Raw genomic sequence first — 14,952 nt, 5'->3', positions numbered from 1 at the left:
ACGACACAGCTGACACAGGCAAACACACAACACAGCTGACACAGGCAAACACACAACAGCTGACACAGGCAAACACAGCTGACACAGGCAAACACACAACACAGCTGACACAGGCAAACTCACAACACAGCTGACACAGGCAAACACACAACACAGCTGACACAGGCAAACACACAACACAGCTGACACAGGGAAACAACACAGCTGACACAGGGAAACACACAACACAGCTGACACAGGTAAACACACGACACAGCTGACACAGGGAAACACACGACACAGCTGACACAGGTAAACTTACAACACAGCTGACACAGGTAAACACACAACACAGCTGACACAGGCAAACACACAACACAGCTGACACAGGCAAACACACAACACAGCTGACACAGGGAAACACACAACACAGCTGACACAGGCAAACACAACACAGCTGACACAGGCAAACACACAACACAGCTGACACAGGCAAACACACAACACAGCTGACACAGGCAAACACACAACACAGCCGACACAGGCAAACACACAACACAGCCGATACGGGGAAACACACAACACAGCCGACACGGGGAAACCCAACACAGCTGACACGGGGAAACACACAACACAGCTGACACGGGGAAACACACAACACAGCTGACACGGGGAAACACACAACACAGCTGACACAGGGAAACACACAACACAGCTGACACAGGGAAACACAACACAGCCGACACAGGGAAACACAACACAGCCGACACAGGGAAACACAACACAGCCGACACAGGGAAACACACAACACAGCCGACACAGGTAAACACAACACAGCCGACACGGGTAAATACACAACACAGCCGACACGGGTAAATACACAACACAGCTGACACAGGGAAACAAACAACACAGCTGACACAGGGAAACACACAACACAGCTGACACAGGTAAACACACAACACAGCTGACACAGGCAAACTCACAACACAGCTGACACAGGCAAACACACAACACAGCTGACACAGGCAAACACACAACACAGCTGACACAGGCAAACACACAACACAGCTGACACAGGCAAATACACAACACAGCTGACACAGGCAAATACACAACACAGCTGACACAGGGAAACAACACAGCTGACACAGGGAAACACACAACACAGCTGACACAGGCAAACTCACAACACAGCTGACACAGGCAAACACACAACACAGCCGACAAAGGCAAATCCAACACAGCTGACACGGGGAAACGCACAACACAGCTGACACGGGAAAACGCACAACACAGCTGACACGGGGAAACGCACAACACAGCTGACACGGGGAAACGCACAACACAGCTGACACGGGGAAACACACAACACAGCTGACACGGGGAAACACACAACACAGCTGACACAGGGAAACACACAACACAGCTGACACAGGGAAACACACAACACAGCTGACACAGGGAAACACACAACACAGCTGACACAGGGAAACACACAACACAGCCGACACAGGGAAACACAACACAGCCGACACAGGTAAACACACAACACAGCCGACACAGGTAAACACGACACAGCCGACACAGGTAAAAACACGACACAGCTGACACAGGTAAACACACAACACAGCTGACACAGGCAAACAAACAACACATCCGACACAGGTAAACACAACACAGCTGACACAGGCAAACACGACACAGCTGACACAGGCAAACACACGACACAGCCGACACAGGCAAACACACGACACAGCTGACACAGGCAAACACAACACAGCTGACACAGGCAAACACACAACACAGCTGACACAGGTAAACACACGACACAGCCGACACAGGCAAACACAACACAGCTGACACAGGCAAACACACAACACAGCTGACACAGGCAAACACACGACACAGCCGACACAGGCAAACAAACGACACAGCTGACAGGCAAACACAACACAGCCGACACAGGTAAACACAACACAGCTGACACAGGCAAACACGACACAGCTGACACAGGCAAACACACGACACAGCCGACACAGGCAAACACACGACACAGCCGACACAGGGAAACACAGGCAAACACACAACACAGCTGACACAGGGAAACACACAACACAGCCGACACAAGTAAACACACAACACAGCTGACACAAGTAAACACACAACACAGCCGACACAGGGAAACACAACACAGCCGACACAGGTAAACACACAACACAGCCGACACAGGTAAACACAACACAGCCGACACAGGTAAACACAACACAGCCGACACAGGTAAAAACACGACACAGCTGACACAGGTAAACACACAACACAGCTGACACAGGCAAACACACAACACAGCTGACACATGTAAACACACAACACAGCTGACACAGGGAAACACAACACAGCCGACACAAGTAAACACGCAACACAGCTGACACAGGGAAACACACAACACAGCTGACACAGGGAAACACACAACACAGCTGACACAGGGAAACACAACACAGCCGACACAGGTAAACACACAACACAGCCGACACAGGTAAACACGACACAGCCGACACAGGTAAAAACACGACACAGCTGACACAGGTAAACACACAACACAGCTGACACAGGCAAACAAATAACACATCCGACACAGGTAAACACAACACAGCTGACACAGGCAAACACGACACAGCTGACACAGGCAAACACACGACACAGCCGACACAGGCAAACACACGACACAGCTGACACAGGCAAACACAACACAGCTGACACAGGCAAACACACAACACAGCTGACACAGGTAAACACACGACACAGCCGACACAGGCAAACACAACACAGCTGACACAGGCAAACACACAACACAGCTGACACAGGCAAACACACGACACAGCCGACACAGGCAAACAAACGACACAGCTGACAGGCAAACACAACACAGCCGACACAGGTAAACACAACACAGCTGACACAGGCAAACACGACACAGCTGACACAGGCAAACACACGACACAGCCGACACAGGCAAACACACGACACAGCTGACACAGGCAAACACACAACACAGCTGACACAGGGAAACACAGGCAAACACACAACACAGCCGACACAGGTAAACACACAACACAGCTGACACAGGTAAACACACGTGCTGGAAGAGTTTTTGTTTTGTTTTTTTAAAAGACCATCAAGCGCTATCTCTGGTCGTAATCAGTCCTTCACTGACCAATCAGCGTTCATTAGCAGAATGCTACCGTGTTATCATAGACAGTAAAAGAAATGGACACAGCGACCCCATTGGATTCAACGGAGACAAAGTGAAGTCAATTAGAAACTCTTAATTCCTGATGGCTGAGCGAACTGCGCAGACTCAAACTGAGCTTGACGACGTAGATGTGACGTGAGCAACCCGTCTGTCTTTTAGTAGCTGTGCCAAGAGAAATCTGAATCATTCCCTTTCGAAACTTGCAGAGACAGAGAGTGTGAGTAGGAACTGTCCATGAGCTAGCAGCAGAAGAAACTTTTGCTATGTATTCTGATTAATTATTTTGTCATTTTGCCTCCACGTCCCCCCGATTGCCCGCGAGCTTCTCCTCCTGTCCATACGGTAATTCTTTACTGTGCGACAGAGAGTCGCGTGGTTATGACGCAATCGTTAGCCTATTTTTACAAAAATTGCTTCTACAGGGCCATAACGTAAGATACAAGGTAATGAAGCATTTTATACATTTTCGTGTTTCTTTAGAAATAAATAATGGACAAATGGAGTCTTTAAACGCCTCAGATGTGAAGTTATTCGCTGTCAAAGTGACGTCAAAATGAATGGGAGTCAATGGGATGCTAACTGCAGGTGGGGGTCCGCTAGGCAATGGCGGCGCCCGGGGTACCTTCAAAATAATAGAAAACCCTGCCCCCCTGCGTGTTATGGGCAACAACAACTCAACCTGTAAGAAATCGAAAGGACATAAGTACTCGTTCATTCAACTTTCGACCTATAACCCATGCTGAACTTGCAAAACCTACAATCAAATCTGAGATTTCTCAACGGCAATCGGGTGGAAGAGACAAATTTAGCCGTCTAGCCCCATAGACTCCCATTCATTCTGCACTCATGGGCGATCGCCCCCAGTGGAACTCTGGTGGAACTACAACCACAATTCGGGGAGTGGCCAGGCTCTCCGTAGACGGGCTCTGGTAGCACTGATATGATGGAACTGATAACCAAAAAAGTAAATATTACTGTAAGGTTGGTTTAACGAATTGAATGTAGGTTTTATATCTGAATTATAGGAAGTATAACGGGGTCAAGATGACATGGATTTTTAAAATTGTATTTGAATGTTCCATGAGGTTCACTTATGTTACTTAAGTTTTTTGCACAAAAAACTAATAATATGCTGAAAAACAATTATTTTCAATTTCAACCTCTCAGTTTGAAATGATCAGTTTTTAATGCGCGGCTCCTTTAAGGCTTCAGTAAACGCCCACTGTTCTGATTGGCTAATGACATCACTGCATACGAAACAGCATCAACACACACTCGCTATTGAAAACATGATCCATATAAAAGCATAATTTACAGACAAAGCATTATGAATGATTTACTGAGGGTTTGTGATGCAGCTTCTGTCAGATTAATACAGTCTCTGCTTCATCTGTCAACAGAAGTTTCTCTGTCAACTCTCCATTACACTGTGTCTCAGTCAAACGCTCCGAACAAACATATAATCCTGCGATCCGGGACGCCATTAAAATAAACCATCCGCTTGTTTCTGATCTCCTGAAGTACAGAGACTCAAACCAGCCGTTTAAATTGGACAAACGTTCTTTCACTCTTTCATTTAAGTGACTGAATGCCAGTGGGCAGAGCCTATGAGTTCAGTGGGCGGGGCCTATGGTGTGATGATTGGTCAATGTCTTGCTCTGGAGGCGGGCATATGCAAATGTATGATGTCACAGATCCCGCAATATCAAAACAAGCTGTTTCTGGAGCTTTATTAAATTAATGCTTTGTTTAAATGGAGGACATTTTAACCTCTGAAACGTGTAAGATGTTTTCACCGTACAAAGACCTTTTATATGCCAAAAGATCAAGGCAAATTTTTATTCTCATGTCCCCTTTAGACATGAATAGCCTAAAATGACTGACAAACAATATGAACATTTGTTTTTATTAAACAGTTCTCTTAAAAAAAAGTCAAAAGTATTTATTTTTATTTTAACAAAATATATAAATGAAATATTACAGAAATAATAGTATAGTCTCATAGAAAACATGTGCACCAAACAAAATGAACAAGTGTCAAACATTGGCAAAGCTAAGATATTTATGACATTTTTTATGCATTTTTGTTCTAGAACAAAACACCTGAGCACAGTTAACGCTAATAATAATTTCCATCAGCAGGACTTGATTATATGTATTTGTATGACTTCAGCATACGATGATTGGTTCCGTGTGAAAACGGCGTCTTGTGATCAAGTTTGGAGTGTATAAGGAAGACGATGATCTGAGTTTATGTGAATTTCTTGATGAAGCGCAGCTTGAGGTAAGCAATGACCAGGAAAATGAAGGTCATGATTCCCAGAGCCAAGTGATTCTGCCACAAACCCCAGGCTGAGTAATCGATGCCTTGCTCCTGCAGGAACTCCTCGCCTGAGGTACAACTGCAATGAGGAGAAGCAGGAGAAACATGTGAGTGTCGGGAGCAAAAGCACTGTAGGATTATAGATTATTAATAAGATTTAATATTAATTCTGTTACATCATGTTAACTCTATTAAAGTCCCCCTGTGGTGAACATCGAGCTTTTAATGTTGTTTATATGTCTATGAGGTGTTTTTAATATGAATTTACACGTGGTTTGTCTAGTCGACACCAATGTTGAAAAATGCTCTTCAGAAACACTACGGGTGACTTCACGCTCATGTTATGCTTCATACTCACACTGGCTCTGGCGTGCCGGTCGTGTTCCTGGTGTCACAGAAACTGAGGCTGGTGAACTCGTTGATTTCCAGAGCCTGAAACAATCATCATCAACCATGAATAAACATAATTTCTTCTGCATTCAACAAATCAAACGGAATGTTTTTAGTGCCAGGGTTCTTATACTTCCAAAAAAAAAAAAAAAAAAAAAAATGTTGCTTGAACTTGAAGTCAAATCTTTTTGAAATGTTTTTTTTTTTCACCAACTTATCATTTAGTTCACCTTCATGTACTACAATGACTACAACTGAAATCAACATTAATACAAACTGGATGAGTAAAGTTTGATGAGTCTTAAATACGTTTGAGTGAAATAACATGTTTTAGCATGTTGTTAACATGATTTAACCTGTTGCTAGAATGAATTAACATTGCTTTGTCAAGCCAACTTAACATACTTAAAACAATTTTTAATATACTTAAAAAATACTTCTACATATTTTTAACATCTAGTCTCTCAATGATAGTAAAACGACACTGAGTGTCAGAGAAACTGAATGCCATGGACAGTTTGAGACCCCAGCTCTGATTGGACACTCACAGCGAGACCGTAACGAGGAATACTGAAGTACTTTAACCAGTTCAACCAATCAGCAACACTGGGGAGATTCACCAGCAGCCCAGAGAAAATCTACAGACACACACACACACACACGGAGAAGTAACAAACAATGTTAAACTAAACACAAATGTATTTATATTAACATTACATGCATTTTATGCAGTAGATCAGCCAACATCATACAGCTGATATACACTCTGAACACTGATGTCCTTTATTCTTTTATCTTTAAATAATTCTACAATTTATATTTATAGCCATACCAATAGCCGATTATTCAGAATGATATCTGCTGATACCAATAGTCAGATTTTCTTAAAGTCCTCCTGTAGTCAATAATTTTATTATAATATTATATAATTTTAAAACTCATCTCTGATCACCAAAATGACATATTTAAAAGTTTTTTTCCTCCAGGCCTTAAAATATCTTGAATGTAACTCGACACCCTTGCCTCATTTAGTATGCACGCTTCTATGAATATGCAAATAAGCCCCGACTCATGGTTTAATGTTGTTTTTCCTCCTTAAAACTGCAGTGAACCAAAGACAGTCTCAAAAACACGCTTTGAAATCGCTGGTGTTTCTGACGTCACAAACTACCTTGTAACCAATCAGATCAACGTGTGATCGTCAACCAGTGGATCTCTGAGTGAGTGAGTAAGTGGAGGCGGGGCTCATTTGCATATTCATAGAACCGCGCATACTAAATGAGGCAAGGGTGTCGAGTTACATTCAAGATATTTTAAGGCATGAAGGAAAAAACGTTTAAATACGTCATTTTGGTGATCAGAGATGAGTTTTAAGGGATAAAATAATAGACTACAGCGGGGCTTTAAAGCCGTTGTTTTTAATTGTTAATGTGTTATTGTCATGATAACTTCCCCTAAACTCAACACAAGAGAGATGGTCAATGGCCGATTGTTCAAATAACTGCTTTTATCCTCCGATACCGATTATTGTCCGATATGTCTGTGCATCCCTAATATAAGTAGTGGCTAAAAGTGATGTCTTTATTCAAATATTATTCAAAATTTGTTACAGATTTTTGTAAGTATATCGCTAGTTGCCCAGGCAGCAGCAACATAGTGTAAGTCCAGATCCGGCCCGTTCACACCGAGAACGATAACTATAAAAATATAGTTCTAAAAATCATTCAACATATTAAAGAATAGCAGAGTTCACACCACAGCTATAACAATAACAATATGAGGAATAATATCGTTAGGAACACTTTCTGAAAGATTTTTTTCCCAGCTGTCAAACGATAAAACACTGACAGCCAATCAGAATCCACTAGAATTTAAAGGGCTAGCGCATTTAAAGGGGTGGTTCGGGATTTTTGACATCGGACCTCATTTTTAAATCAGCCTGGTTGTTATTCATCAGTGGAGACATTTTTTTTTTAAATTATCCAGTCCTTATATTTGGATAGTTAGCCGATGCTAGGCTAGCGCGAGTCAAGGGTAGATGTTAGCCAGCCATTAAAAACCGTTTTACCCACTCCACAGTGCACCAAACGCAAATCAATTATAACACTAGACCAGGGATCAGCAACTCCGGTCCTGGAGGGCCACTGTCCTGCAGAGTTTAGCTCCAACCCTAATTAAACACACCTGAACAAGGCAATCAGTGTTTTCAGGATTACTAGATAGATACAGGCAGGTGAGTTTTTATCAGGGCTGAAGCTAAACTCTGCAGGACAGTGGCCCTCCAGGACCGGAGTTGCTGATCCCTGCACTAGACTATCGATGCAAATGTACGTTGAGAGAATAATGTTAGAAATCAAACTTACCTTTCATCTCAATGATCCCAAAGGAACTAGTTTCTCAGCAGCTGCGGAATTTTACTTTGCTCCAGTTAGTAATGTGGCAAAAAGTAAACACAGAACAGAAGCGCACTACAGTGTGTGTAGTACATGTGTGTACCGGCTCACTCGGTTGCCTAGGTAATCAATATCACTCCGCTGCTGCTGTAGACAAGGCTTATGATTACAGGGAACAAATTATAACTAATGCAATGTGATGAAAGGTAAGTTTGATTTCTAACATTATTCTCTCAACGTACATTTGCATCGATAGTCTAGTGTTATAATTGATTTGCGTTTGGTGCACTGTGGAGTGGGTAAAACGGTTTTTAATGGCTGGCTAACATCTACCCTTGATTCGCGCTAGCCTAGCATCGGCTAACTATCCAAATATAAGGACTGGATAATTTTTTTTTAAAAATGTCTCCACTGATAAATAACAACCAGGCTGACTTAAAAATGAGGTCCGATGTCAAAAATCCCGAACCACCCCTTTAAAATGGCAGACGACATCGAGCCCCTTTTCAAGAAAATGGATAAGGACAACAATCGTTCATACCCTCAGAATAAATCGTGAGAAGTTTAGCCGCAGGTTTCCAGTGCTCGTTTTGACAACAGTAGCTGCGTTTCCATTACCTTTCAAATTGCGCAAATTGAAATTGAAAATTGAAAATACGCCCAATGGAAACACGGCAATTTCGCAAAAACTCCCATTTATCGCAAAAAAGTTTTTACGCTCACATGAGGAGGTTTTTCAGGCAATTCAAAAAAGAAATATTTCGCAAAACTGCAATGGAAACAGTTTTTGTGCATTTACAGTCACCTGACGTAGACGACGCAGTGTGTTTGGACAGAAGACGAGACAGAGATCTTTATTAAATTCATATAAGGCAAAAGAATTACAGGAATAATGGATTCTAAACCTCAAATAAATGCCACAATCAAGACCTTGAAGCAGAACTGAGGGAGAAACACCCAGAAACTCCTCATATGTGCCGCTCACAAGTATAATAAGGGTCGTTCCTCACCATTAATGCTTGGAAACACACACACATCTCCTTCCATTAATAATAATGGCCAGTGCAGTGGCTGGGATATACATAATCCTACCAACGTCCATTAACATGATTTTTGGAATGATTTTACTGATCGCGAGAGGAAAAAAAATTTGTCGCATAACATCGGTTAATGGAAACGCCGTCATTTCGCAATAGTTTTTTGTCGACATTTAGAAAAAAAAAAAAAGTTTTGCACAAATCTGTAATAGAAACGCACCTATTGTCTTGCTTCCTTTGACGTCTTGGTGAAAAAGACTAGGTGTTGTTTTTATTCCACTATATTCAGCTAAATTCACTGTTAGATTATTAGATCTATTACTCTAGCTTCACTCGTAACACAGCCTGCTGAGGACATCTGCTGGTTAGAGCCTGTAAGTGCAACAAGAACAGCAAAAACATGTTCAATGACGCTTTACACACTATGAAGCTTAGAAGCTTAGAATAAACAGACCGCTATCGTTCGTTGGTGTGTACGCAAATATAGTTATCGTTATAGTTATCATTCTTGGTGTGAACGGCCCTTTAGTTGTTTTAGTTTATGATGCGCATGAATGTCTGTGTGCGTGTGTGTGTGTGTGTGTGTGTGTGTGTGTTTACCATCATGAAGACGAAGCTGATGGTCAAGAAGATGTTAGCGATGGCCACCACCGTCTGATCCGCAGAGATGGCCAGAGTCAAGGCAGTCGCCGTGTACGAGACCATGAGGATGGAGAAGAGGAAGATGAAGAACGCCTCCACTGTCGCCTTCAGGCCTGGAGAACCAATCACAACACAGCATCAGACGAGATGCCTCACTCACTGATTCACTCACTCTCACACAATCACTCACACACTCACTCACACACTCACTCACTGATTCACTCACTCTCACACAATCACTCACTCACACTCACTCACTCACACACTCACACACTCACTCACTGATTCACTCACTCTCACACAATCACTCTCTCACACACACTCACTCACACACTCACTGATTTACTCACTTACACTCACACTCACTCACTCACTCACTCACTCACTCACTCACTCACTCACTCACTCACTCACACACTCACTCACACACTCACTGATTTACTCACACTCACACTCACTCACTCACTCACTCACTCACTCACTCACTCACTCACTCACTCACTCACTCACACACTCACTGATTTACTCACTTACACTCACACTCACTCACTCACTCACACACTCACTCACACACTCACTGATTTACTCACTTACACTCACTCACACTCACTCACTCACTCACTCACTCACTGATTCACTCACTCTCACACAATCACTCTCTCACACACACTCACTCACACACTCACTGATTTACTCACACTCACACTCACACTCACTCACTCACTCACTCACTCACTCACTCACTCACACACTCACTGATTTACTCACTTACACTCACACTCACTCACTCACTCACTCACTCACTCACACACTCACTGATTTACTCACACTCACACTCACTCACTCACTCACTCACTCACACACTCACTCACACACTCACTGATTTACTCACTTACACTCACTCACTCACTCTCACTCACTCACTCACTCACTCACTCACTCACTCACTCACTCACTCACACACACACACTCACTCACTGATTCACTCACTCTCACACAATCACTCACTCACTCACTCACTCACTCACTCACTCACTCACACACACACACACACTCACTGATTCACTCACTCACACACTCACTGATTCACTCACTCACACACACACTCACTCACACACTCACTGATTCACTCACTCTCACACAATCACTCACTCACTCACTCACACTCACTCACTCACACACTCACTGATTTACTCACTCACACACTCACTCACTCACTCACACACTCACTCACTTACTCACTCACTCACTCACTCACTCACACACACACTCACACACACACACACACACACACACACACACACCGATCATCCAGTAGGCCACGCAGCTGAAGATTATGGCAGGGATGGTGCGCAGGGTGAGGATGTCAGACAGAAGCTTCGACAGAAAGTACACAGACACTCTGTAGTAGCCACTGATGTACTCGTGCCTGAGACACAACAACAACAACAACTTGACATATAATCACACAAATATCTCCATTATAGTCACAATGGTAACTGTACATCACATCACACGAACCAAAATCACTGCCGCTAATAAACAAAGCACTCAACATATAATATTTTGGTGGAGTTTATTTCACCCCCTATAAATTGCGTGAGTGTGTGTGTGTGTCTGTGAGTGTGTGTACTTACACAAACAGTTTCCTCTCTGAGATGAAGAGTTCAGCTGATGAAACTGAACTAAAGCACTGATTAGTAGTGATGAAGAATAAGGCGCCGATCCTGAAACACACACACACAATTATTATGGAACAAACAACTTGACTTTTTCACTGGCTGAAGGAAAATATGGGATTCACACAACATTGTGACAATTATTTCACCCAATATCATTCAGTAAATTGTATTTCATAAACGAGTGCGATGCTACAGCTTCTGTTCTGTGATTCAAACACTGATGAACGTGTTTCGTACCGGTTCTGAATCCCACTGTTGTTTTCCTTCAATCCGAAAAATATGGCTCCAACAACTAGAGCCAGGAAGAGTACGACCCCGATCTGGAGGAACAATACTCACATTAATATACAAACATCAATTAAAACTTCATCTTTTTCGGTTTCTTTTTCTTTTTTTCTTTCTACTTTCTTACTTTTTCTTTCATAATTATGAGATAAATACTTGAAATTATGACTTAAAAAGTTATTATGGTCATTAAAAAGTAAAATTATGACATACCAAGTCTAAATTAAGAAATAAAATTCTAAATCAACTTATAATCAAGTTCTTGACATAAAATGTTGAAACTATGTTGAAATTATGATATGCTAAGTTAAAATTACGAAATAAAATTTTAAATTGGCTCAATTTCTAATTATGACAAAAAGTTGAAATTGACATTCTGTTAAAATTACGAAATAAAAATTTTAATTTATTTTAATTCTAATTATGACATAAAAAGTTGACATTATGACATATGACTAATGTTCGACTGTTCGATATGTCAATCTCGAGTTTGGTACATCACAATTTCAACGTTTTGATGTGTCCAGCCGTTGAGCGCCTGACCTGAGCGAAGGAGGTCTGCGGGTTGAGCATCAGGTTCCGGAAGGTTCTCTTGAGGACCCAGTTGAACTGGTGGAAGAAGGACGTGCTGTAGGTGATGGTTCTGGTTTTGGTTTTGACCCGGATGCTGTTCTGCTGACCCTGAACGATGCGCTCCAGTTCACCTTTGGTGTGTTTGAAGCTGGAGCTATTCCTGTATTCCTCCACTAAACGATCCTCGATGCCCTTCAGAGACGAGCTCAGCTGATCCTGGTCCAGTTCTGACATTCACACACATGTAGAGATTCAATTTTAAATTGACTTAAATTTTGATAATGACATAAAAAGTTGAAATTATGACATACCAAGTCTAAATTATGGGAAAAAAAAAAATCAAAATCGACAAATAGTTATAATTATGAAATAAAAAGTTGAAATGATGACATAAATTAAAATTACGAAATAAAATTTGAAATTGACTTAAATTCTAATTATGACATAAAAAGTTGAAAATGTTGACATATGACTTATGGTTGACTGTCATAATGTCATAATCTCGTCTTTGTCTCATAATTATGACTTGGTACGTCACAATTTCAGAGACGAACTCAGCTGATCCTGGTCCAGTTCTGGCATTCACACACACATGATCCTGCACTTTATCCTTCACTTAAACTATTACAAATATGTTACTAAAGGCTTAAAAAAACACATTATAAATGTTACATGGAAAACTTCAACAAAATATTGCCTGGGCAAATAACTGAAATAAATATATAAAGTTTATATTAGGTTTAAGATATATTAAGAAGTACTAAAATGACTAAAACTGAAATAAAAATAAATTAAAGCTAAATAGAAATACTTAAAGACTAATACAAATTACAAAAGAATATAAGAAAGTTAATAGAATTTAAACTACTAATAAAATAAAAAATAAAAATTACGGAGAAAAAATTATTTTCTCATGATATTTCTGAAAGATAAATATTATATAGTAGAACATATTAATTCAAATTAATTAGTTAAAATAAATTAAATGTTAAACATTAAAATCTGCATATTTTCCCCCGTAATCTTATTAAATGTGTGCTTCTACTTTCATTTTAAATTCTTCAATTTGATCAATTAATGTACAAATAAAAAAAAAACTTTTCTCATGATATTTCTGAATGATGTATTTAATATAGTAGTAAATATTAATTAAAATTCCACTATGGTAATATATATCATCTGTGGTAATTTATATCACTCCAGTGTGTGTAGATATTATATGAATGGGTGGTTCTTGACAAAAAAAAGCAGCAAAGTGGGCGCTATACAGCGAGACTGCAGACACACAGAAGGGTGTGTGCGTGTGTGTGTGTGTGTGTGTGTGTGTGTGTGTGTGTGTGTGTGTGTGTGTGTGCGTTTGTGTGAGTGTGTGTGTCGTACCCTCACTGTTGTGTAACTTGTTGAGTGCGACAGCCGTTGAGTCTCCATTGATGACATCCAGGAAGAAATCAGCAGGGTTGTTATGAGGTTCACAGGTGTATCCTGACACACAAACAGAAGACATGAGAGTGTGTGTGTGTTTGAGAGAGTCTGTGTGTGTGTGTGTGTGTGTGTGTGTGTGTGTGTGTGTGTGTGTGTGTGTGTGTGTGTGTGTGTGTGTGTGTGTGTGTGTTCTCACCGATCTCACTGAAGTACTGCAGGGCGTCCTGAGCCGGCCCGTGATACACCATCCTTCCTCCCACCAGGAGCGTCAGGCTGTCGAACAGACGGTAGATCGAGTAGCGCGGCTGATGAATGGAGAGGATGATGGTGCGACCACTGCGAGCCATTCTGAACACACACACACACACACACACATACACACACGCTTAAAAGACAGAATGTCTGTTTATGTTCATCTCAAAACACACACACTTACTCACACACACACACACACACACACACAAATGTTTTTATATGTATAACATATGATACAGTTAAGCAACATTACACAACCAAGAGTGCTGTTTTCTGAATGCCATCATGATTGAAATTTGAAAATGACACTGAATTCATACAACAGTTCAAAAAATGTTAATATTAAGACTGTTTTTGTTCTGTTTCAGCATATTGCATCTCCCGTGTTTCATTACTGAATATTCAGCGCTTTAAACTTACTATAACAACAAAATTAACAATTCTTCTGACTCTCGCATGCTTTTTAAAACCTTCTCCTCTCTGCTTAATCCTCCTCCTTCATCACCCTAACAGCTTATGATTTTACCACATTCTTCATAAATAAAACAACCACCATCAGTGGCCAATTTACCACACAACAAACTGACATCTAGCTACTGGAGTGCCTCAGGGCTCAGTGCTGGGACCACTTCTCTTCTCCATCTACAGGTCATCACTAGATCTGTCATTCAGAAACATGGTTTATCCCATCACTGTTATCATCTAGCTACTGGAGTGC

General features: G+C 41.3%; 1 protein-coding gene across 2 annotated transcripts in view; it reads right to left on the bottom strand.

Moving 5' to 3' along the window:
• Window positions 1-5,123: 5,123 nt before the first annotated feature.
• Window positions 5,124-14,952, bottom strand: part of abcg2a (ATP-binding cassette, sub-family G (WHITE), member 2a) — a 29,325-nt gene continuing 19,496 nt past the window's right edge. Inside the window, exons 7-16 of one of the 2 annotated variants that reach the window (XM_081386303.1) lie at window positions 14,176-14,327; window positions 13,938-14,039; window positions 12,528-12,784; window positions 11,937-12,019; window positions 11,655-11,744; window positions 11,322-11,446; window positions 9,976-10,130; window positions 6,494-6,583; window positions 5,914-5,987; window positions 5,124-5,634 (exon numbers count right to left, since the gene is read on the bottom strand). In XM_081386303.1, coding sequence (XP_081242429.1) covers window positions 5,484-5,634; window positions 5,914-5,987; window positions 6,494-6,583; window positions 9,976-10,130; window positions 11,322-11,446; window positions 11,655-11,744; window positions 11,937-12,019; window positions 12,528-12,784; window positions 13,938-14,039; window positions 14,176-14,327 — 1,279 coding nt within the window. In that variant the 3' untranslated portion in view covers window positions 5,124-5,483. The remainder of the gene's footprint in view (window positions 5,635-5,913; window positions 5,988-6,493; window positions 6,584-9,975; window positions 10,131-11,321; window positions 11,447-11,654; window positions 11,745-11,936; window positions 12,020-12,527; window positions 12,785-13,937; window positions 14,040-14,175; window positions 14,328-14,952) is intronic. The other variant, XM_081386304.1, reaches the window with a different exon arrangement.

Source organism: Scardinius erythrophthalmus (genome assembly GCF_964197995.2).
Source record: "Scardinius erythrophthalmus genome assembly, chromosome: 15".
Classification (NCBI taxonomy): Eukaryota; Metazoa; Chordata; class Actinopteri; order Cypriniformes; family Leuciscidae; genus Scardinius; species Scardinius erythrophthalmus.
This window is presented reverse-complemented; position numbering and strand designations above follow the sequence as displayed.